Source organism: Mustelus asterias, chromosome 20 (genome assembly GCF_964213995.1).
Source record: "Mustelus asterias chromosome 20, sMusAst1.hap1.1, whole genome shotgun sequence".
NCBI lineage: Eukaryota > Metazoa > Chordata > Chondrichthyes > Carcharhiniformes > Triakidae > Mustelus > Mustelus asterias.
In genome coordinates, this window is record NC_135820.1 from 71095441 (window position 1) to 71117002 (window position 21562).

Consider the following 21562-nt stretch of genomic DNA (forward strand, 5'->3'; position numbering starts at 1 on the left):
ATCATGTGGAGTATAAGGAAGGCAGGAGTTGGTGATGTACTGATAAATGATGTTTGTGGTGAGTCAGATCTTTGTAACTCAATTACCCATTATCACTAAATACTCCGACTTGTGATAAATAACTATTATGTACATACACATGTTATGTTCCATGGGAACCCTCAAGTTACACTGTGAGTCCGTCCATTAAAACCCAATGCCCGTTTCCCTTAAATATAACCTAGGTCCCCTCGGCTAGATTACTGCTTTCTTACAGGGCAAAGGCCAATCGAGAGGTGCTGGTTAGGGTGCATTGGCCATGCTAAATTCTCCCTCAGTGTAACCCGGGCAGGCGCCAGAGTGTGACGGGGGGAGGGGGGGGGGATTTTCACAGTAACTTCATTGCAGTGTTAATGTAAGCCTACTTGTGACACTGATGAATAAATGAATAAACTAAATCTGCACTCGGAGATTCAATAACGAATATTAGAAGGTGGGGGGGGAGTTGGGGGGGGGGGGGGGGGGGGCTGGGATGGGCAGGTTGTGAGACTTTATAAAACTTCCGAACCTACCGCTGCACTTTTCTGGTTTGGAGGCAGCACAAACACATTCTGTATCTGCATCATGGCCGCTATACTCAAAATCTCCTGTGAGCACCCAAAGTTTCCTCAAATTAAAAGAAAAAAAAGGAAAAGATTAGTAATTGTCACCTGCATTGTGCACCTGCATTAGTCACAATGTCACAAGTGAATGTGAAATATGGTGATTACGTGTCCGTAAAAAAAAGCACCTTCTTCCTGCACATTTTATTCTCTCTCTACCACACTGCGTACCACTTCCTGAAAGAGGTAGTCATCAGCCAAAATTAGCCTGTTCTGAATGTTTCAATAGACTCCTCTTGCAAGCACCGTGACCACTGGCAGACAGACACTGTACATATATTCATTATTTATTAGTGTGTTTGCCAACATACTTCAGCCGTTATGTTCTTATTAACTCGTGCAGCATTCACATTCACTGAATCTTGATGCAATATTGATGATTTGTCAGGAACGAGCTGATGTCAAGTGTTTTTTTTTCTCTCTCTCTCTCCGATAGCTGGGCTGCTGGAAGGACCAGGCCGTGCTAGGAAGTGCCTGATGTTCACATGCCACCTTCCCGCAAGCATCCCCTCCCCCCCAGCCACAGTCTAACTGGAAGCTCAGCGGCCGATGAGTTGAAGGATGCGCATTGATTTGGGCCGCTAATGGTCCTGAAATGCACACGCAATACCCGGCTTTGCGCAACATCACTGGGGCTGAAGCGACTATGCCAGGCCTGAAAAAATATCAGCAGTACATTTGCAACCACTCACTCACTCTCCAATCTGCATTTGGAAAGTAGATCTGGGGATAAGCAGCCCTCGCAGTAGGATACCATTGCTATGGACACTTTCTATTACATAGAATTCACAGTGCAGGCCATTCGGCCCAGCTGGTTTGTGCTGGCCTTTATGCTCCGACAGCCTCCATCCACCCTACTTTCCTAACCCGACCAGCATATTCTTCTATTCCTTTCTCCTTCATGCACTTACCAAGGTTTCCTTTATAGCCTCTATGCTAGTCACATCAAGCACTCCATGGTGGCAAAGTCCATATTCTAATCGCTCTTGATGTAAAGAGTTCCTCTTGGGAAGAGCCTTGGGATGTTATATTATGTTAAAGGTGCTATATAAAAATAAGTTGCTGTTGGGTTGACTTGTCTGTGTGGAGTTTGCACGTTGTCCCCGTGTCTGCGTGGGTTTCCTCCAGTTTACTCCCACACTCCAAAGGTTTGCAGGTTAGGTGAATTGGCCATGCTAAATTGCCCCTTATTGTCCCCAGATGTATAGGTTAGGTGGATTGGCCATGGTAACTTGCCCCTTGGTGTCCCAAGATGTATAGGTTAGGTGGATTGTCCATGCTAAATTGCCCCTTAGTATCCCCTTAGGGACCCGGGTTCGATTCCCGGCTTGGGTCACTGTCAGTGCAGAGCCTGCACATCCCCGTGTCTGCGTCGGTTTCCTCCAGGTGCTCCGGTTTCCTCCCACAGTCCGAAAGACGTGCTGGTTAGGTGCATTGGCCGTGCTAAATTCTCCCTCAGCGTACCCAAACAGGCGCTGGAGTGTGGCGACTAGGGGATTTTCACAGTAACTTCATCGCAGTGTTAATGTTGTGGTACTAATAAAAAAATAAACTTTATCATAGAAATCATAGAATCCCACAGTGCAGATGGAGGCCATTCGGCCCATCAAATCGGCACCGACAACAGTCCCACCCAGGTCCTATCCCTGTAACCCCATGCAGTTACCCTGCTAATCCCCCTGACACTCAGGGACAATTTTACTGTGGCCAATCCACCTAACCCGCACATCTTTGGACTGCCGGAGGAAACCGGGGCACCTGTTGGAAACCCACGCAGACACGGAGAGAACGTGTAAACTCCACACAGACAGTGACCTGAGGCTGGAATTGAACACAGGTCCCTGTGAGGCAGCAGTGCTAACTACTGTGCCACCGCGCCGCCCCTAAATAAACTTTTTATTTTTAAATACACTTTTCCCCTAGAGTGAGAGAGAGTGAGCAACAACATTGCAGAGAATATTCAATAGAGGATAAATCAGACTCTTTTTAATTACTTCGCAGTGTCTGGTTCAGAATGGCTCCATAGAACCATAGCATCCCTACAATGCAGAAAGAGGCCATTTGGCCCACTGTGTCTGAACCGACTCTCTGATAGAGCAACTCACTCATAGCCCCATGCATTTACCATGGCCAACCCCTCTAACCTACACATCTTAGGACACTAAGGGGCAATTTAGCATCGCCAATCCACTGAACCTGCACATCTTTGCACCGGAAGATTCTTTAAACAGGCCTATCCATTTTGCTTTTCGTTAATTATGAAACAGCTGACCCAATCCCAAACGTTCCCTGCCAGGGAGGATACTATTAAAACTCGTCCCATTATGTCCAAATCTGTGAAACAAACAATTTTTAAAAATTCATTCCTGTGACATGGGTGTCGCTGGCTGGGCCAGCATTTATTGCCCATCCCTAGTTGCCCTTGGAGGGCAGTGGAGAGTCAACCACATTGCTGTGGCTCTGGAGTCACATGTAGGCCAGACCAGGTAAGGACGGCAGATTTCCTTCCCTAAAGGACATTAGTGAACCAGATGGGTTTTTCTGACAATTGACAATGGTTTCATGGTCATCAGTAGATTCTTAATTCCAGATATTTTATTTGAACAGTGATTATTTTTTTCCCTCCTCTTTCTCCAGGTAGGCTGGTCATCAGCATGAGAGAATGATTATAGTGCAAGAGGAGACCATCTTGTTCGTGCCAGCCGTCTGCAAGAACAACTCAGTTATCTCCACTCCCCACCCTGCTTTCCGTAACCCCGCAATTAAAAAAAATAGAAAATTATCCAATTCCCTTTCGAAAGCCACAATTGAATCTGACTCCCCACACTCTATCGATGGGAGTCACTTGTTAAATAATCCACTTAAACAGGGCCTGGAAACTCTTAGAATCATAGAATCCCTACGGTGTGGAAGGAGGCCATTCGGCCCATCGAGTCTGCACCGACCACAATCCCACCCAGGCCCTATCCCCATAACCCCATGCATTTGCTAGTCGCTCTGACAATAAGTGGCAATTTAGCATGGCCAATCCACCTAACCCGCACATCTTTGGACTGCGGGAGGAAACCCACTCAGACATGGGGGAGAAATTGCAAACTCCACACAGACAGTGACCCGAGGCTGGAATTGAACCCAGGTCCCTGGTGCTGTGAGGCAGCAGTGCTAACCACTGTGCCACCGTGCCGATGGCACAGGTTAGTAGGTAATGTGTAAATAAAAGCCTGTAAAAGTATGTGAAGATTGGTTCCAGTTCTATCCTTCACCACCTGGCTATCTGAAATAGAACACCAGAGAATCTGAGATTCTCCTCCTTAGAGTAGAGAAAGTTAGAAGATTTGCTGGATACATTCAAAATAGAGTAATAAGGAGTATATTTTTCCATAGGTGGGAGGCTTAGTAACTAGAAGGCACAGATTTAAGATCATTATCAAAAGAACCTGAGGAGAAATTCTGGAAAGCACTCTATGTGGGAGGAAACCGGAGCACCCGGAGGAAACCCACGCAGACACGGGGAGAACATGCAAACTCTGCACAGTGACCCAAGCCGGGAATCGGACCGAGGTCCCTGGCGCTGTGAGGCAGCAGTGCTAACCACTGTGCCACCTCTCTTTGAGGTGACACTCTAAGATAGCAGTCATGATGGATCTTTTCTTTGTGACAATAAAACAATACCTCTACAACAACAACCTGGATTTATAAAGCACCCTTAACCTAGCCACACGCCCAAAAGTACACCACAGGAGCATTATCGTATAAACCCCGATACCAATATCAGTGCAGTTAACCAAAAGCTTCATTAAAGGGGGTAGATGTTTAAAGAGTGTCTTAAAAGGAGCAGAGAGCGCTAGAGAGGCAGATAGGTTTACGGTGGGAATTCCAGAATTTAGGGCTTAACTGAAGGCAGTGCTGCTGTTGCCGGTACACTTTATTATCCTGATGCAGAGGCTTACCTGATTCCAGAAGCATTTTAGCAAACATGGGATTCAGAGGGAATTCAGCCATGCGTAGGCCCAGAGGGTCGGTGAGGAAGCACTGATCGTTCAGACCTGCCAATGGAACAGGGAACAAATCTGCCATGAATGACATGATACATCTGTGAGGAAACATATCTCATAGAATCCCTACAGCGCAAGAGGCCATTCAGCCCATCGAGCATGCACCGACAACAATCCCACCCAAACCTTATCCCCGTAACCCCATGTATTTACCCTGCTAATCCCCCTAAAATTAAGGGGCAATTAATTTAGCACGGCCAATCAACCTAGCCAGCACATCTTTGGAGTGTGGGAGGAAACCGGAGCACCCGGAGGAAACCCACGCAGACACGGGGAGAACGCGCAAACCCCACACAGACAGTGACCCGAGGCCGGGAATCGAACCCGGGTCCCTGGCGCTGTGAGGCAGCCAGTGTTAACCACTGTGCCACCGTGCCGCCCTGTGTAACTATTATTCTCGCTATGTAATTATTAATTTGTTTCAAAAATTGAACTAACTTTGAAGAAAAAAATGTAGCCTCTCATTCGCTTCAGTAAGGCCTCGAAATGGTTGCGAGCTTGCGAGCAGTAAGGACGCCACTGAGCTTTTGAGGTTTATTTGGATCGTGGGCTCTCTCTCTCGGCAATAAGCATCAGGGCGAGACTGAACAATACTCTTCTAAGGTCTGCGTTCAACATAGATCCCGACTGGATGGAAATGTTTTACTTTAAGGCTCAGAGATTAAATGAGTTCATAGCATTGACAGTGGTTGTTAGTCCAATGTGCTGCCCCATTGGAATCAATTTAGCTCTAAAAAGATCCCACCTATCTCCCCCTTTAAAGAAAATAGTGTCATGTTTTTGTGGTTTCATGCTGGATATGTTACTTGGGTTTGGTGTCAATGTAAGAGGCCTCCATGTCCCTGATGGGACAGTCTTTTAAAGTTAAAGTTTATTTATTATTGTCACAAGTAAGGCTTACTGCAATGAAGTTATTGTGAAATTCCCCTAGTCACCACAATCCGCCCGCCGCCTGTTCGGGTCAATGCACCCTAACCAGCACATCTTTCAGAATGTGGGAGGAAACCGGAGCACCCGGAGGAAACCCTCGCAGGAAACACGGGGAGAATGTGCAAACACCGCACAGAGAGTGACCCAAGCCGGGAATCGAACCCTGGCGCTGTGAAGCAGCAGTGCTAACCGTGCCGTCCATTGCTTTTATCTGCCGAATGCGCGGGTTAGGTTGATTGGGTCATGCTAAATTGACCCTAGTGTCAGGGGAATTAGCAGGGTAAATAAGTGGGGTTACGGGAATAGGGCCAGGGTGGGATTCTGGTCGGTGCAGACTCGATGGGCCGAATGGCCTCCTTCTGCACTGTAGAGATTCTATGATTCTAAAAAAACCCAGGGACTGAAGTAAATTCATGTCACTGCATTCCAATTTGCAGAACAGACTCTGTGCCAACAGACCCAGCATGAGAAAAAACATCCTCACCTGACCAAGACCGCAGCGTATAAGGCAACAGTTTACTTAACATTAAGTCGGTAAACAAACATAATGCTTGAAAATAATTACAAACCTTTTCATCCTCCTCCAAATGACAAATTAACAAAGCTGTTTATCCTCTTAAGATAAGAGTGATTTTTAATTCATGCGTGTTCACCTGTGAAGTACTGAAACGCTGGGACTGATCTAGCTCAGTCTCCCGGCTGGCTTCAGGCTGACTGCTGAGGGGAGCCGACTGTTAGCCGCCGACTGGAAGCTCTTGGCCGCAGAGTCCGGCAGCAATGAGTGGACAAAGACTCAGTGACCCTGCCCCCGACCCTGACCCAACCCACATCTGACATAGATGTCAATCAACTCAGGTCTGTGGAATTCGATGAATGGCTCAAATTACCTGCTGGATGGGTTCCATTCCCCAGGTACCGTGTGAACCCACGCACATCGAGGACTTCCAGAACCACCCGAGTGTCTGCTTTCCCCCTACGTTGTGAATATTAGCCAGGCTATAATGTGCAGCTTGCCGGAAGCAGCCACCAATAACAGATCTAAACCTAGTGGCGACTGGAAATAAGTAAACTAATAGGTAATAAATCAAAATGGCTTGGCTTCCTTGTGGACTCCATTCTGTCCCCCCACCATGCAATCCCTACAAGTGCAGAAGGAGGCCATTCGGCCCATCGACCTTGCACCCACAACAATCTCACCAAGGCCCTAACCCCGTAACCCCATGTATTGACCCTGCTAATGGGTGGCATGGTGGCATAGTGGTTAGCACTGCTGCCTCACAGCGCCAGGGACCTGGGTTCAATTCCAGCCTTGGGTCACTGTCTGTGTGGAGTTTGCACGTTCATCCTTTGTTTGCGTGGGTTTCCTCCGGGTGCTGCGGTTTCCTTCCACAGTCCAAAGATGTGCGGGTTGGGTTGATTGGCTATGCTAAATTCACCCTGATGAAAGGGGATTGGCAGGGTAAATATGTGGGGTTACGGGAACAGGGCCTGGGTGGGATTGTGGTCGGTGCCAGGCTCGATGGGCCGAATGGCCTCCTTCTGCACTGTAGGGATTCTATGATAATCCTCCTGACACTAATGGTCAATTTAGCATGGCCAATTAACCCAACCCGCAGATCCTTGGGAGAATCAGTAGTTGGTCGTCAGGTTACCAGGCAGGGAGCAGGTTCCAGGGGATAATTATCAAAACAATGTGTTTAAATTCCACGTTGACTACATGTTCCACATCTGGAAGAATTTCACCAACTTCTTTAAAAACAAAATGATCTACAGAGTAGGTAAATTTCCTCAGAAACCCCAAAGACAAGCTTATCCTTACCTCCTAGGGCATAAAGGAGTTCTAGCGCCTGGACCATTGACTGGGCCGGAGGAGGCTGTGAACAGAACAAAGGATACAGTATACAAGTGTTTCATGGGTATCACAAGGCCAGAGTTTATACAGCAAACTCACACTCGAAATCTATTGTGCAAATTATTATAGGATTCTTACATTCACAGGCAGTTAAGGATTTGTTTTGCCTGTTGCGTCTTAATCCAAAAATGTCACCATCACCTCCCAGTGTAGCACTATGAAATGCTTCGCACTTGCCCCATCTCTCTCATTATAATGGAAATATTCCACACTTTTCACTGTCACATTCTGCTGTACCCCACACCTCTCACAGTAACATTCTGATACACCCCCCCATCCAGCATTGTAACACTGCCCCACACTCATTGCGGTCAAATTCTGACATGCCTCACATCTCTGACACTCTATTAGGCTCCACCTCTCTCACTGTAACACTGACATCTCGCACACCTCTCTTTAACATTCTGATATGCTCCACTTTGCTTTGTGATACCCTCAGCGTCGTACATTCTGATGTGTCCCACATTCTCATTATAACATTCTCGGCTGTGCCTCGCACACTCACTCTTCATTGCAAGACTCGATAATTATCATCGCTGTCTAAGGTTCCAGGGTCACTTTCAGCAGAAAATAATTATGCCGCAGTGGCTGCTGTGTTTTACTTAAAATAGACGGTAATTACTGTACATGGTACGGTTGCTCTGGTAGCTTAGCTCTGAAAACTAAAGCAAATTACTGCGGAGGCTGTAAACCTGGAATAAGAGCAGAAAACATTGGAAAACGTTTAGAAGGTTAGGCAGCATCTGTGGAGATAGAAGCAGAATTTAATTGAGTATTTTCCAGAATTTAACTGTTCGCCCCTCCACAGATGCTGCCCGACCTGCTGAGCGTTTTCCAGTATTTTCTGAGATTATTGTCAGGCTCTGTATAAAATCATTTTATGCGCCACTTCAGTGCAACCCTGAGCAAATTAAACTCCTTAGAAAGCAACTGTAACATAGAAACATAGAAGACAGGAGCAGGAGGAGGCCATTTTGCCCTTCGAGCCTGCTCCGCCATTCATCACCATCATGGCTCAATAGCCTAATCATCCAACTCAATAGCCTAATCCTGCTTTCTCCCCATAACCTTCGATCCCATTCGCCCCAAGTGCTATATCCAGCCGCCCCTTGGATGCATTCAGTGTTTTGGCGTCAACTACTTCCTGTGGTAATGAATTCCACAGGCTCACCACTCTTTGGGTGAAGAAATGTCTCCTCATCTCCATCCTAAATGGTCTACCCTGAATCCTCAGACTGTGAACCCCTGATTCTGGACTCCCCCACCATCGGGAACATCCTCCCTGCATCCACCCTGTCTAGTCCTGTTAGAACTTTATAAGTGTCTATGAGATCCCCCCCTCATTCGTCTGAACTCCAGCGAAAACAATCCTAAACTAGACAATCACTCCTCATACGTCAGTCCCGCCATCCCCGGAATCAGCCTGGTAAACCTTCGCTGGGACTCCCTCGAGAGCAAGAACATCCTTCCTCAGAAAAGAAGACTAAATCTGCACACAATACTCTAGTTGTGGCCTCACCAAGGCCCTAACATGTCAGTTAGACATGTGCACTGCTGCAGTGATAGCATTTTATTCAGCCAGCTCGCTACCCCCGTTGTTTTTGCAAGAATATAGTTTCTTCACAAAATATGTGAAGGAAACATCGCAAATTGCCGTAACAGTAAAGTGGAATGATATTGACATATTCTTCAGAGGTCAAGGTGCACTCTGAGGCTCTTCAATTTGGTAACGAGGACATTGCAAACATTTCAGTGTTTCCTGCCCCTCCAGAATTGCAGGATAGCAACACAGAGGTGTGGCATGTGAGACCCCAGTGGAGAGAAGACACTTCCAACGCTGAGGCAACCACCTCATTGTGGAAGTTACACGCAAAATTTTTATCATTTTAAACTAAGGCCAGAACATAACGAGTGAGCTGCCGGGGGGGGGGGCCCTCACTCGTTGCACCATTCCCGATTCGAAGAACCTCTGTCGAAGTTACTTATTGCTATCGACCACTGGTAACGCAGCGAGCTGCTCTTGGCCTCATTTCACGAGCTGTGACAAATTCCTTTCGGACGACTTAATCCACAAGCTTCACATTTCAGTTCTCTGGGTAATATATTCACTTGATAATAAATTGACGTTCGCGGGAGATACAGTAATTACTTACAGACAGAAAGTTGAATCTCAGCACATTGTCAATGCCCAGTGCTTTTAGCTGGAGTATGACGGGAGCAAGGTTACTGCGCTGCATCTCTGGCACCGTGGATTCCGGCAGCTTCTCAAAGGTTTCCTCTAACGAAGGAAAAAAAAAACATCAGCAACATTTTGAAGCTTGCACTCCAAACTGCCAGAACGTACATTAAAATTTCAGAAAGCTAAATGAGAACTTGCATTTTTTTAAATTCGCTTACGGGATGTGGGCATCGCTGGCTAGGCCAACGTTTATTGCCCATCCCTAATTGCCCTTGAGAAGGCGGTGATCAGCTGCCTTCTTCAACCGCTGCAGTCCATGTGGTGTAGGTACACCCAGAGTGCGGTTAGGGAGGGAGTTCCAGGATTTTGACCCAGCAACAGTGAAGGAACGGTGATATATTTCCAAGTTTACTGAGACAGGTATGGGGGATCAAAATGTGTCAAACATCTCCCCCTTTTATAGAGCTAGCTGTAGACTGGGTTAAAGTTTATTTATTAGTCACAAGTAAGGCTTAAATTGACATCACAATGAAGTAACTGTGAAATTTCCCTAGTGGCCACACTCTGGCCCTGTTCGGGTCAATGCACCTAACCAGCACGTCTTTCAGACTGTGGGAGGGAACCGGAGCACCCGGAGGAAACCCAAGCAGACACGGGGAGAACGTGCAAACTCCACACAGACAGTGACCCAAGTCGGGAATCGAACCCAGGTCTCTGGCACTGTGAGGCAGCAATGTGGGGCAGACAGATGGGGTGGACAAGGGCAGCAGATACATGGGAACATCATCACCTGGAAGTTCCCCTCCAAGCCACTCACCATCCTGGCTTGGAAATATAGCATCTCCACATCATATATTTCCAAGCCAGGATGGGTGAGTGGCTTGGAGGGGAACTTCCAGGTGATGATGTTCCCATGTATCTGCTGCCCTTGTCCACCCCATCTGTCTGCCCCACACTGCTGCCTCACAGTGCCAGGGACCTGGGTTCGATTCCCGACTTGGGTCACTGTCTGTGTGGAGTTTGCACATTCTCCCCGTGTCTGCGTGGGTTTCCTCCGGGTGCTCCGGTTCCCTCCCACAGTCTGAAAGACGTGCTGGTTAGGTGCATTGACCCGAACAGGGCCAGAGTGTGGCCACTAGGGGAATTTCACAGTTACTTCATTGTGATGTCAATTTAAGCCTTACTTGTGACTAATAAATAAACTTTAACCCAGTCTACAGCTAGCTCTATAAAAGGGGAGATGTTTGACACATTTTGATCCCCCATACCTGTCTCAGAAAGGCATACAGAAATTGAAATGGGATATCACAAGGTAAGTCACGAATTTCAGTGGCTTAATTCACTGTCCATTGTCGGAAAAACCCATCTAGTTCACTAACGTCCTTTAGGGAAGGATATCTGCTGTCCTTACCTGGTCTGGCCTACATGTGACTCCAGAGCCACGGCAATGTGGTTGATTCTCAGCTGCCCTGGGGCAATGAGGGATGGGCAATAAATGCTGGCCAGCCAGTGACGCCTACTTCCCACGAATGAATTAAAAGAAAATCTGGGGCAATCAGCGATGGTTAGCTCTGCCTTTGGACAGATGCACCCTATCTGGTGCTATGACTCCTGTAAGACAGACAGGAGGATCTCTTATTTTGCCACTGGGATTCCTTTCACCCTTTGGATTGGTGCAGTGTCGGTACATAGACTCATTCAGCATTCATCTGAAATTCCTTTATTAACAAAAGTGAAACCCAGTTTAAAATAAACAGTTTGAAAGAAAATAAACCTATCGGTTGAAAAGGCAGACAAAGAAATTTCTCTACAAACGCATGAATGCACTAAAATTCAGAGAACCTAATAGGAAAGCAAAAGCACTGAGTTTCAGCACAGTTGGCAGTGGCAGGGTTAGGCTTAAGCAGATGGCCCTGTATAAAAGTAACAGCTGGGCTACACCCCCACTGGAGAAGATACACACTGGCTTGGAGCAAGCTCCTTTCTTGTGGACTCAGTCCACAAGCAGAAGGTGGGGTGAAAGAAAGAATGCTCATGTCTTCCTTGTCCTTCAGTCTTTCAGTTTGACACTCGGAAGACTGATCTCAGCCTTGGGAAGCAGTGGCGTTGGTACAACGGTCTTTGGTGCTTGCCTGGGCCTGCGGGAAACCATCCCAATTTAATTCTCCTCGATCACTTACAATGACCTCTTGCTGTATGAAGAGGTGTGTGTGTGTGTGTGTGTGTGTGTGTGTGTGTGTGTGTGTGCGCGTGGATATATAGCATAGGAAGGCCTATTCTCTTTTATACAAACCATTAAAGAATAATTTCCTGCAAAGAAATACATGGTGCATGCATTGCCCAGATCAGTGCTCCATCACATAAACCAGAAGGTCCTCAGTTCAATACCTGATCTGCGATCAGTTCATGGAATCATACTGTACAGAAGGAGGCCGTTCAGCCCATCATGCCTGTGTCGGATAATTGAATAAAACTATTCAATTAATTCTACACCCCTGCTTTTTCCCCCACAGCCTGTTATCCTTCAAGTATTTATCCAATTCTCTTTGGAATGGTGTGATTGAATCTACTTCCAGCACCCTTTCAGCTAGTGTAATCCAAATCACAACAACATACAGCGTGTCGCCTCTGGTTGTTGACCCTTTTGCTTCTCTTTATTTACCCTACCAAAACCATTCATGATTTGGATCGCCTATCTGATCTCAGGTGAAGCAGTTGCCATGTGTAACAACTGGGTTCAGTGACTGTGATGATTCTCCCCACGTCTGCGTGGGTTTCCTCCGGGTGCTCCGGTTTCCTCTCACAGTCCAAAGATGTGCGGGTTAGGTTGATTGGCCGTGCTAAATTGACCCTAGTGTCAGGGGGATTAGCAGGGTAAATATGTGGGGTTACGGGAACAGGGCCTGGGTGGGATTGTGGTCGGTGCCGACTCGATGGGCCTAATGGCCTCCTTCTGCACTGTAGGGATTCTATGATTCTAAGACAGATTTTCATTTCATTCTCAGGTTATAAAGCAATAAACCTTTATAATCTGAGTTTGGCTTTAGCCAAGGACTTTTCCCTTAACATTGTCCAGTGATGATCAGAATAGAGATTTTAAAAGTTTTTTGTTTTGCAATCTAGTTTTTTAAACCACCACCACAGGTTACTAGGAAATGAAGTAAATTGTAGACCATTAAGCACCCCATCACATCCAAACTCCACAATCCAACTTACCATTTCCTTGTGGGGCATTGTGCATAAGAATTGGAAAATCATGCTGCAGCTGTATAAGACTTTGGTTAGGCCGCATTTGGAGTATTGTGTACAATTCTGATTGCCACATTACCGGAAGGATGTTGATGCATTGGAAAGGGTGCAGAAGGGATTTGCCAGGATGTTGTCAGGTTTGGAGGATATGGATTATGGGGAAAGGTTGAACAAATTTGGATTGTTTTCATTGGAGCGTCGGAAGATGAGGTGGGATCTGATAGAGGTTTACAAGATTATGACAGGCTTAGATAGAGTGGATAGTCAGAGTCTTTTCCCCCAGGGTCGAAGGGTCACTTATTCGGGGGCATAGGTTAAGAGCGAGAGGGGGAAACTTTAAAAGAGATGTAAGGGGCAAGTTTTTCACACACAGGGCAGTGAGTGCCTGAAACACGCTTGCCGGTGGAAGCAGATTCTATAACAAGAGGCATCTGGATAGATACATGAATAGGCAGGGAATAGAGGGATGTGGACCACGTAGAGGCAAAAAATATCAGATTAGAGAGGCATCTGTGTCGGCACAGAATTGGTGGGCTGAAGGGCCTCGTCTGCACTGTCGGGATTCTATGATTCTGTTCTATAGAACAGTAAGACCACTCACAAAACTGCCATTTTGATCAAACCTTTGTCATAACATCTCTTTATGGGACTCGATGTCAAGTTCTACCAGATAACAGACCCGTGAAGCATCCTGGAAGATTTTAACTGTATATATTGACCGTTCTGTATCAATGCTAGTTGTTGATTCACCCGGCCTGCGAGGCTCGGTTTCATGTCAAATACAGTGAAGCTCCGACTTGCTTTAAGCGAAGGAGGCTTGATGGATACGCTCTTACCTGTACACAGTCTGAAACACTTTCCTGAACGGTTCCGACCGGCTCGCCCTGCTCGCTGAGCTGCAGATGCCTGGGAGACTGGGGTTACCACGAGAGACTCGATACCCGTCCTGGGATTGTAGGCCCTCAGCTTCACAAAGCCGCAGTCAATGACAAAAACCACCCCGTTAATTGTGATCGAGGTTTCTGCAATGTTTGTGGCCACCACGATCTGTAAAGGGAAAGGAAGAAACGTACAACCAGTGCCGTGACTTCTACAGAGGCGTCAAGGACAAAAACAAGGAAGTGATGCTAAAACCTTCATAACTCACTGCAGTATCATATCCAAATCTGGTCAAACCACAATTCGGAAAGGATGTCAAGTTCTGGGAGCAGATGCAAAGGAGATTTACTAGAATTATACCAGGAAAGAGGAACTTCAAATTTATGCGGAGAGAGGAGTGAAACTGGTCACCGGCAGGAAAGTCAGTAACCAGAGGACACAGATTTGAACTAATTACCAAAAGAATCAAGAGGAGAATTGTCTTTACGCAGCTAGTTGTTACGATCTGGAATGCGCTTACTTGAATGGGTGGTGGAGGCAGATTCAATTGTAACTTTCAAACAGGAAATGGAGACATAAAAACAACCTGTCCTGGTCCCTCTACGCCGACGCTATAGCTAAGGAAGCCCACCAATGCCTCTATTTTCTCAGGAGGCTAAGGAAATTTGGCATGTCCGCTTCGACCCTCACCAATTTTTATAGATGCACCACGGAGACCATCCCTTTTGGATGCATCACAGCTTGGTATGGCTCCAGCTCTGACCAAGACCACAGGAAACGACAAAGGGTTGCGAACATAGTCCAGTCCATCACACAAACCAGCCTCCCATCCATTGATTTGGTCTACACATCCCGCTGCCTCGGGAAAAGCAGCCAGCGTAATCAAGGACCCCACGCACCCCGAGCATACTCTCTTCCACCTTTTTCCGTCGGGAAAAAAAATACAAAAGTCTGACGTCACGTACCAACTGACTCAAGAACAAATGATCTATTCTCAAGCGCAGCCAGTGTGGACAGTGTTCCGTTGTGCATGTACCAACCGACTCAAGAACAGCTTCTTCCCTGCTGCCATCAGACTTTTGAATGGACCTACCATATATTAAGCTGATCTTTCTCTACACCCTAGCTATGACTGTAACACTATATTCTGCATCCTCTCACTTTCTTCTCCCCTATGTACTCAATGAACGGTATGTTTTGTCTGTACAGCGCGCAAGAAACAAGGCTTTTCACTGCATTCCAATACATGTGACAATAAATCAAATCAAATCAAAAAGGAAAACATATGGAGAAGGAGCTAGGGGGAGTAGACGAATTGGACGGCACCTTAAAAAATCCAGCTCAGACATATCAGGCTGAACAGCCACTTTCTAAACTGCATGATTTTGATTCTATGTTCTTACTATCCCTGGTTTAAAAGCTGCAAGAGGACAGCACCATATACTGGCACAGTGAAGTACTGCACAACACAACACTGTCCACATTGACTGAGCTGGGGAACAAATCATTTGGCTTGTGGCACACAGGAAGTAATAATAAAAACTTTGTCTTTGTAGCTTGTGGGGTCATCCATTCATTTTTCCTCTCAACTTCCTCTTCTGCTGCTCTCTGAAGAGCCGACTCTGCACAGGTGGGATAATATCCACAAACTGCATCCGTTTAAAATCATTCTGATCTGCCTGTTTAATTCTGCAGACGAGCCAGTGCAGTGGATTCCAAGGGTTCAAAGCCCCACTTCAGGACTCGAGCACATAGGGGCAGCACGGTGGCACAGTGGTTAGCACTGCTGCCTCGCAGCTCCAGGGACCTGGGTTCGATTCCCGGCTTGGGTCACTGTCTGTGCAGAGTCTGCACGCTCTCCCCGTGTCTGCGTGGGTTTCCTCCGGGTGCTCCGGTTTCCTCCCACAGTCCAAAGATGTACTGGTTAGGTGGATTGGCCATGCTAAATTGTCCCTTAGTGTCCCGGTATGAGTAGGTTAGAGGAATTAGCGGGGTAAATATGCGGGGGTTACGGGAATAGGGCCTGAGTGGGATTGCTGTTGGGGTGCAGACTCAAAGTTAAAGTTTATTTATTAGTCTTATATTAACAATGCAATGAAGTTACTGTGAAATTCCCCTAGTCGCCACAGTCCGGCGCCTGTTTGGGTCAATGCACCTAACCAGTACGTCTTTTGAACTGTGGGAGAAAACCGGAGCACCCAGAGGAAACCCACACAGACACGGGGAGAACATGCAGACCCTACACAGACAGTGACCCAAGCCGGGAATCGAACCCGGGTCTCTGGCGCTGTGAAGCAGCCGTGCTAACCACTGTGCTACCATGCCGCCCCTTGAATCAATGGACCAAATGGCCTCCTTCTGCACTGTAGGGTTTCTATGGTTTTATAACCTGGCAATTTGGTGCATCTCAATGGGAGTATTGCACGGCAGCATTTTTCTGAGGAGATGTTAAAACGGAGTTCCGTTCATGAAAGATCCTGGAGTACTTTTCAAAGCGAGCTGGGAGAGTTCTCAAATATCGTCCAGTGGTTATCCCTCAACCATCAATACCAAAAGCAGATTAACCTGTTGGCTCTCTGTGGGACACTGCTGCATTTCACAGAGTCAAAACAGGTCAAAGGAGACCATGCAGCCCATTGGGTTTGCACCAGCTCTCTGTAGAACAATCCAGTCAGTCCCGCTCCCCCATTCTATCCTCGTAGTCCTGTAAGTTTATTTTCCTCAAATGCCCATCCAACTTCCTTATGCAATCAATGCTCATCTTCACTTCCACTACCCTCCAGGCAGAGTGCTCCAGGTCATTAGCAGTCGCTGTGTAAAATATTTCTTCCTCACATTCACATTCTTCTCCCATCCCTTGCCTGAATCCTTAAATCGGTGTCCCTTCGGCCTGTATCATCAGCTGGTGGGAACTGCTTTTCTTTGTCTGCCTTACATAAACCTGTCTTAGTCTTGCACACTTCGATCAAATCTTCCCTCAATCATCTCTGTTCCCGACACAACACAGTTAGGAAAATAATTACTTGCCTTTAAACCATTTGAGGACATAGAACGTTAAATATAAATGTAATTTCTTTCTTTCATGAAAGGTGTTGGCCCTTTGACAGAGTCTGGTGCAAAGGTCACTGGGCACCCTTTCGTACTTCAGCAACTCTTCATGTGTTACTGTGGTTAGTGAAGGCAGACTGCATGACCATCGAAAGCACCACAATCAAATTGATTCTGTCCTCTCCTGTAACCAACAGTGACTAGATGGTGACTAGGAACTGTAATTCCGGGTGGCGATTTTGCTCAGGGACCAACAGCGATGTGTCCTCTCTCACCCTGATTGACGTCAAGTCACCTCAGGACAGACTTTGGCCCAGGTGTGTGTGTGTGCACAGGTGTGTGTCTGTGTGTGTGCAGGTGTATGTGTATGTGCAGGTGTGTGTGCAGGTGTATGTGTGTGAGTGTGTGTGTATGCGTGTGTGCAGGTGAATGTGTGAGAGAGTGTGTGCGTGCATGTCTGCATGCATGTGTGCGAGTGTGAGTGTATGCGTGTGTACAGGTGTATGTGTGTGAGTGTGTGTATGCGTGTGTGCAGGTGAATGTGTGTGAGAGTGTGTGCGTGTGTGTGTGCATGCGTGTGTGCGAGTGTGAGTGTATGCGTGTGTACATGTGTATGTGTGTGAGTGTGTGTGTATGCGTGTGTGCAGGTGAATGTGTGTGAGAGTGTGTGCGTGTGTGTGCATGTGTGTGCGAGTGTGTGTGTATGCGTGTGTACAGGTGTATGTGTGTGAGTGTGTGTGTATGCGTGTGTGCAGGTGAATGTGTGTGAGAGTGTGTGCGTGTGTGTGTGCATGTCTGCATGCGAGTGTGAGTGTATGCGTGTGTACAGGTGTATGTGTGTGTGTGTGTGTAAGCGTGAGTGTGTGTATTGTGTGAGTGAGTGTGTGGGTGTGGGCATGTGCAGGAGAGTGCGTGTACAATCTCACCTTCCTGCAGTTCGGGGACATTCTTTCAAAGACTTTCATCTGTTCGCCAGGAGGCAGCCCGGCGTACATGGGGAGAACACGGAGGTGCTTTTTCATCCCGCTGCGGGAGAGAGCACGAGCCTGCTCTATCACCATGGAAACCACCATCTCCACTTCCTCCTGCAGAAAGAAAACATGACCGAAAATGAATTTCACTCTGCAGCTCTCCCTGTCCGCCATGTTAAAAAAGAACTGAGACCACTGCGAAATTGTGGCTATCTCACTTTCTCCTGCTCATTCTGCACCAATCATCATTTCCTCTTCCATCCCGTCATTTTTTTTCAATGAACCAAACACCAATATCTTTACTTCCCTCTGTGTTCTATTTTTGTACTGGCTATTAATGCATTAGTGACCTGCCTGGTTTATTAACACATTTAAAATAAACGGGCCAACAACCGCATTAACTTTAAGTTAAACAGATGTGTTGAAAATGTGTTAAAAATAATGCAGAGAGAGAATTAAAGCCACGTTGCCATTAGGCTAAAACATCCTTTGCCTACCTGTCACCACTGAGATCTTGTCCTAATGATCTATAAATGAAGAAACTGTGATTCAAAATGAACAAGTGTGCCCCAGTAATGCAACAGGCAGCAGTGGTTAGCACTGCTGCCTCACAGCGCCAGGGACCCGGGTTCAATTCTGGCCTCGGGTCACTGTCTGTGTGGAGTTTGCACATTTTCCCCGTGTCTGCGTGGGTTTCCTCCGGGTGCTCCAGTTTCCTCCCACACTCCAAGGATGTGCGAGTTAGGTTGATTGGCCATGCTAAAAATTGACCCTAGTGTCAGGGGATTAGCAGGATAAATATGTGGGTTTACGGGAATAGGGCCTGGATGGGATTGTGGTCAGTGCAGACTCGATGGGCCGAATGGCCTCCTTCTGCATTGTAGGGATTCTATTCTATGATAAAACACCTCTCACAATGACCTGTGCAGCTGCCATTTGCTTTCATAAACGGTACACCGAAATTAATTTTTTACATACTTTTAGATCTTCAAAACGATTTCCAGTTAAAGGAGACCCGTTGCAATCCCACTTTTATTTTCTTCACTTATGCTGTGCTGGTAGGCGTGGCGCAGTGGTTAGCACTGCTGCCTCACAGCACCAGGGACCCGGGTTCAACCTTGGGTGACTGTCCGTGTGGACTTTGCACATTCTCCCCGTGTCAGCATGGGTTTCCTCTGGGTGCTCCGGTTTCCTCCCACTGTCCAAAGATATGCAGGTTAAGTGCAATGGCCATGCTAACTTGCCCCTTAGTGTCCCAAGATATATAATAAGAAGTCTCACAACACCAGGTTAAAGTCCAACAGGTTTATTTGGAATCATGAGCTTTCGGAGCGCAGCTTCTTCAGCGCTCCAAAAGCTCGTGATTCCAAATAAACCTGTTGGGACTTTGACCTGGTGTTGTGAGACTTCTTACTGTGCCCACCCCAGTCCAACGCCGGCATCTCCACCCCAAGATATATAGGTTGGGGGGATTAGTGAGGTAAATACATGGGGTTATGGGGTAAGCCTGGATAAGAGTTGGTGCAGACTTGATGGGCCGAATGGGGATTCTATGATTCTATAATGCTTGATGGGTGTCGAACCCACCAACCTCTCACTTCGCCCAAGTCCCTATCTACACATGTAATGCCAGACTTTGGGCATTGGTAAAGGATTCCCCCATATTTCTGCCCCTGTTGAATGCTACCCCGCCGTCAGACAACATCGACAATGTGCACTTCACTAGCCCAGGAACAGTTGAAGCTGACGGCAGTTCTCCATTGCCACCCTGACCAAAATTGGTTAGAGCAGCAGAAACCAGGTGTCGCAGGCAAAGTTGGGTGGGGGTTGCGTGGGGTGTGGGTGGTTTGGGCATGACCGCAACAAATCAGTAAGATTCTGCCACTCCTGACGGCTGTCTAACAACTTACTGCTAGGAGTACATGTGTGCATACATGAAGCAAAGCAAGTTGGGGCTCAGCCCTGATGACGACGACCCCACTTTCAAACCATTACCAATGCTGTCTCAAAACAAACGGCCATTGGCTTGAGGTACCAAAGACCTGGCAGCACTTATGGAAGAATTCGTAGAATTATAGAATCCCTACAGTGCAGGAGGAGGCCACTCGGCCCATCGAGTCTGCACCGACAACAATCCCACCCAGGTCCTATCCCCCGTAATCCCATGCATTTACCCCACTAATCCCCCTGACACGAAGGGGCAATTTAGCATGGCCAATCCACCTAACCCGCACATCTTTGGAGTGTGGGAGGAAACCGGAGGAAACCCACGCAGACACGGGGAGAACAGTGCCACACGGACAGTCACCCGAGGCCGGAATCGAACCCGGATCCCTCGTATAACAATTCCCAGGAGAGGAGGGGAGAAAATCAGGCTGCAGATTGAAATAGCACATTATCTTTCATTGCAATAGCACAGGGTATTGATAAAGTATATACTTTTTAAAATTCAATGCAATCCAGGCACTCAGAACAATTACACAAGCCATTAATTTTATCAAAGAAAGTTTGTTGACGTGATCTTTGTATTTTTCTTTACTAATCAGATCCGGGATGTAAGACAGTCACTAACTGCTTTAACCCAAGCAAATTAATGAGTGAGGATTACCAGGAAGAAATAGTCTTTGGATTAAGGCTTATAATGACGTAAAATGGGAAAATATTCTGCCAGTAATGATATTAACCCAAAGAGATGTTTTTCTCTTTAAGGCGAACATGGGAACAAGGCCACTGGCTCCGTCCTTCCGTCAATGGAGACCGAGAGCTCACAAATATCGTGTGGTTGCCTAGCAACAAACATTACTGTCAGCAACCTTTCCCCGACCAACCTTCACAACTGAAAAAAAATCAATAGGCTTCACAGACTCTGGTTTCTTTGAGCCGTTTGAATTTTTTATCATGCACTGCCTTTGCCAGATATTATAAAATGCAAACCAACTAGAGCATCTCTCCTTTTGCCTGGTGTTTACAATAGATTCAGTGCAGGTTACTGTCAGGAGCCAGCCTCTCCTAGAGGGGCAACGAGGATAACTGGTAGCATAATCGGGCAGAACAGATGTGGCCACCTGAGAGAAAACGCTGGAAAATCTCAGCAGGTCTGGCAGCATCTGTAAGGAGAGAAAAGAGCTGACGTTTCGAGTCCAGCTGATCCTTTGACAAAGGGCCATCTGGACTCGAAACGTCAGCTCTTTTCTCTCCTTCCAGATGCTGCCGGACCTGCTGAGATTTTCCAGCGTTTTCTCGTTTTGGTTTCAGATTCCAACATCCGCAGTAATTTGCTTTTCTTAGGTGTGAGCACATGCCTGTGAGGTTAGCTGTTAGTGATACACAAGCTGTGAGACAGCAATGCTAAATGCCCCTTGGGCATTGCTACATTGGCAGTGCCGGCCTGGGCCCCCTGGCACTGCCCAAGGGGCAAAGTGTTAATGCCCAGGTGGCATCTTGGCACTGCCCATTGGGCATAGGGTGGTGCCAAGGGGGCGGTGCCTGATGGGGTGGGGCCTCTGGGGGCAATCGGTAGGAGTGAGGCATCGGGCCATTGGTGTGGGGGGGGGGTGCTGCTGCGCGGCTGGCAATGCGGGGGATGCGGGGCTGGCCAGTGATCGAGCTGCCCGTCAAATCGGGAGGCCGGCAGACAGGGGGCCACTGCGCGTGCGCCGATTTCGGCGCTGACAGATCAGCGCAGGCGCAGTGGCCCG

At 47.3% G+C, this 21562-nt stretch overlaps 1 protein-coding gene across 1 annotated transcript in view; it reads right to left on the minus strand.

Moving 5' to 3' along the window:
• dhx35 (DEAH-box helicase 35) overlaps nucleotides 1-21562 on the minus strand; it is a 67087-nt gene that overhangs the window by 17101 nt on the left and 28424 nt on the right. The window contains exons 11-16 of the mRNA XM_078236809.1: nucleotides 17820-17978; nucleotides 13803-14013; nucleotides 9692-9816; nucleotides 7446-7500; nucleotides 4592-4687; nucleotides 552-646 (exon numbers count right to left, since the gene is read on the minus strand). Coding sequence (XP_078092935.1) covers nucleotides 552-646; nucleotides 4592-4687; nucleotides 7446-7500; nucleotides 9692-9816; nucleotides 13803-14013; nucleotides 17820-17978 — 741 coding nt within the window. The remainder of the gene's footprint in view (nucleotides 1-551; nucleotides 647-4591; nucleotides 4688-7445; nucleotides 7501-9691; nucleotides 9817-13802; nucleotides 14014-17819; nucleotides 17979-21562) is intronic.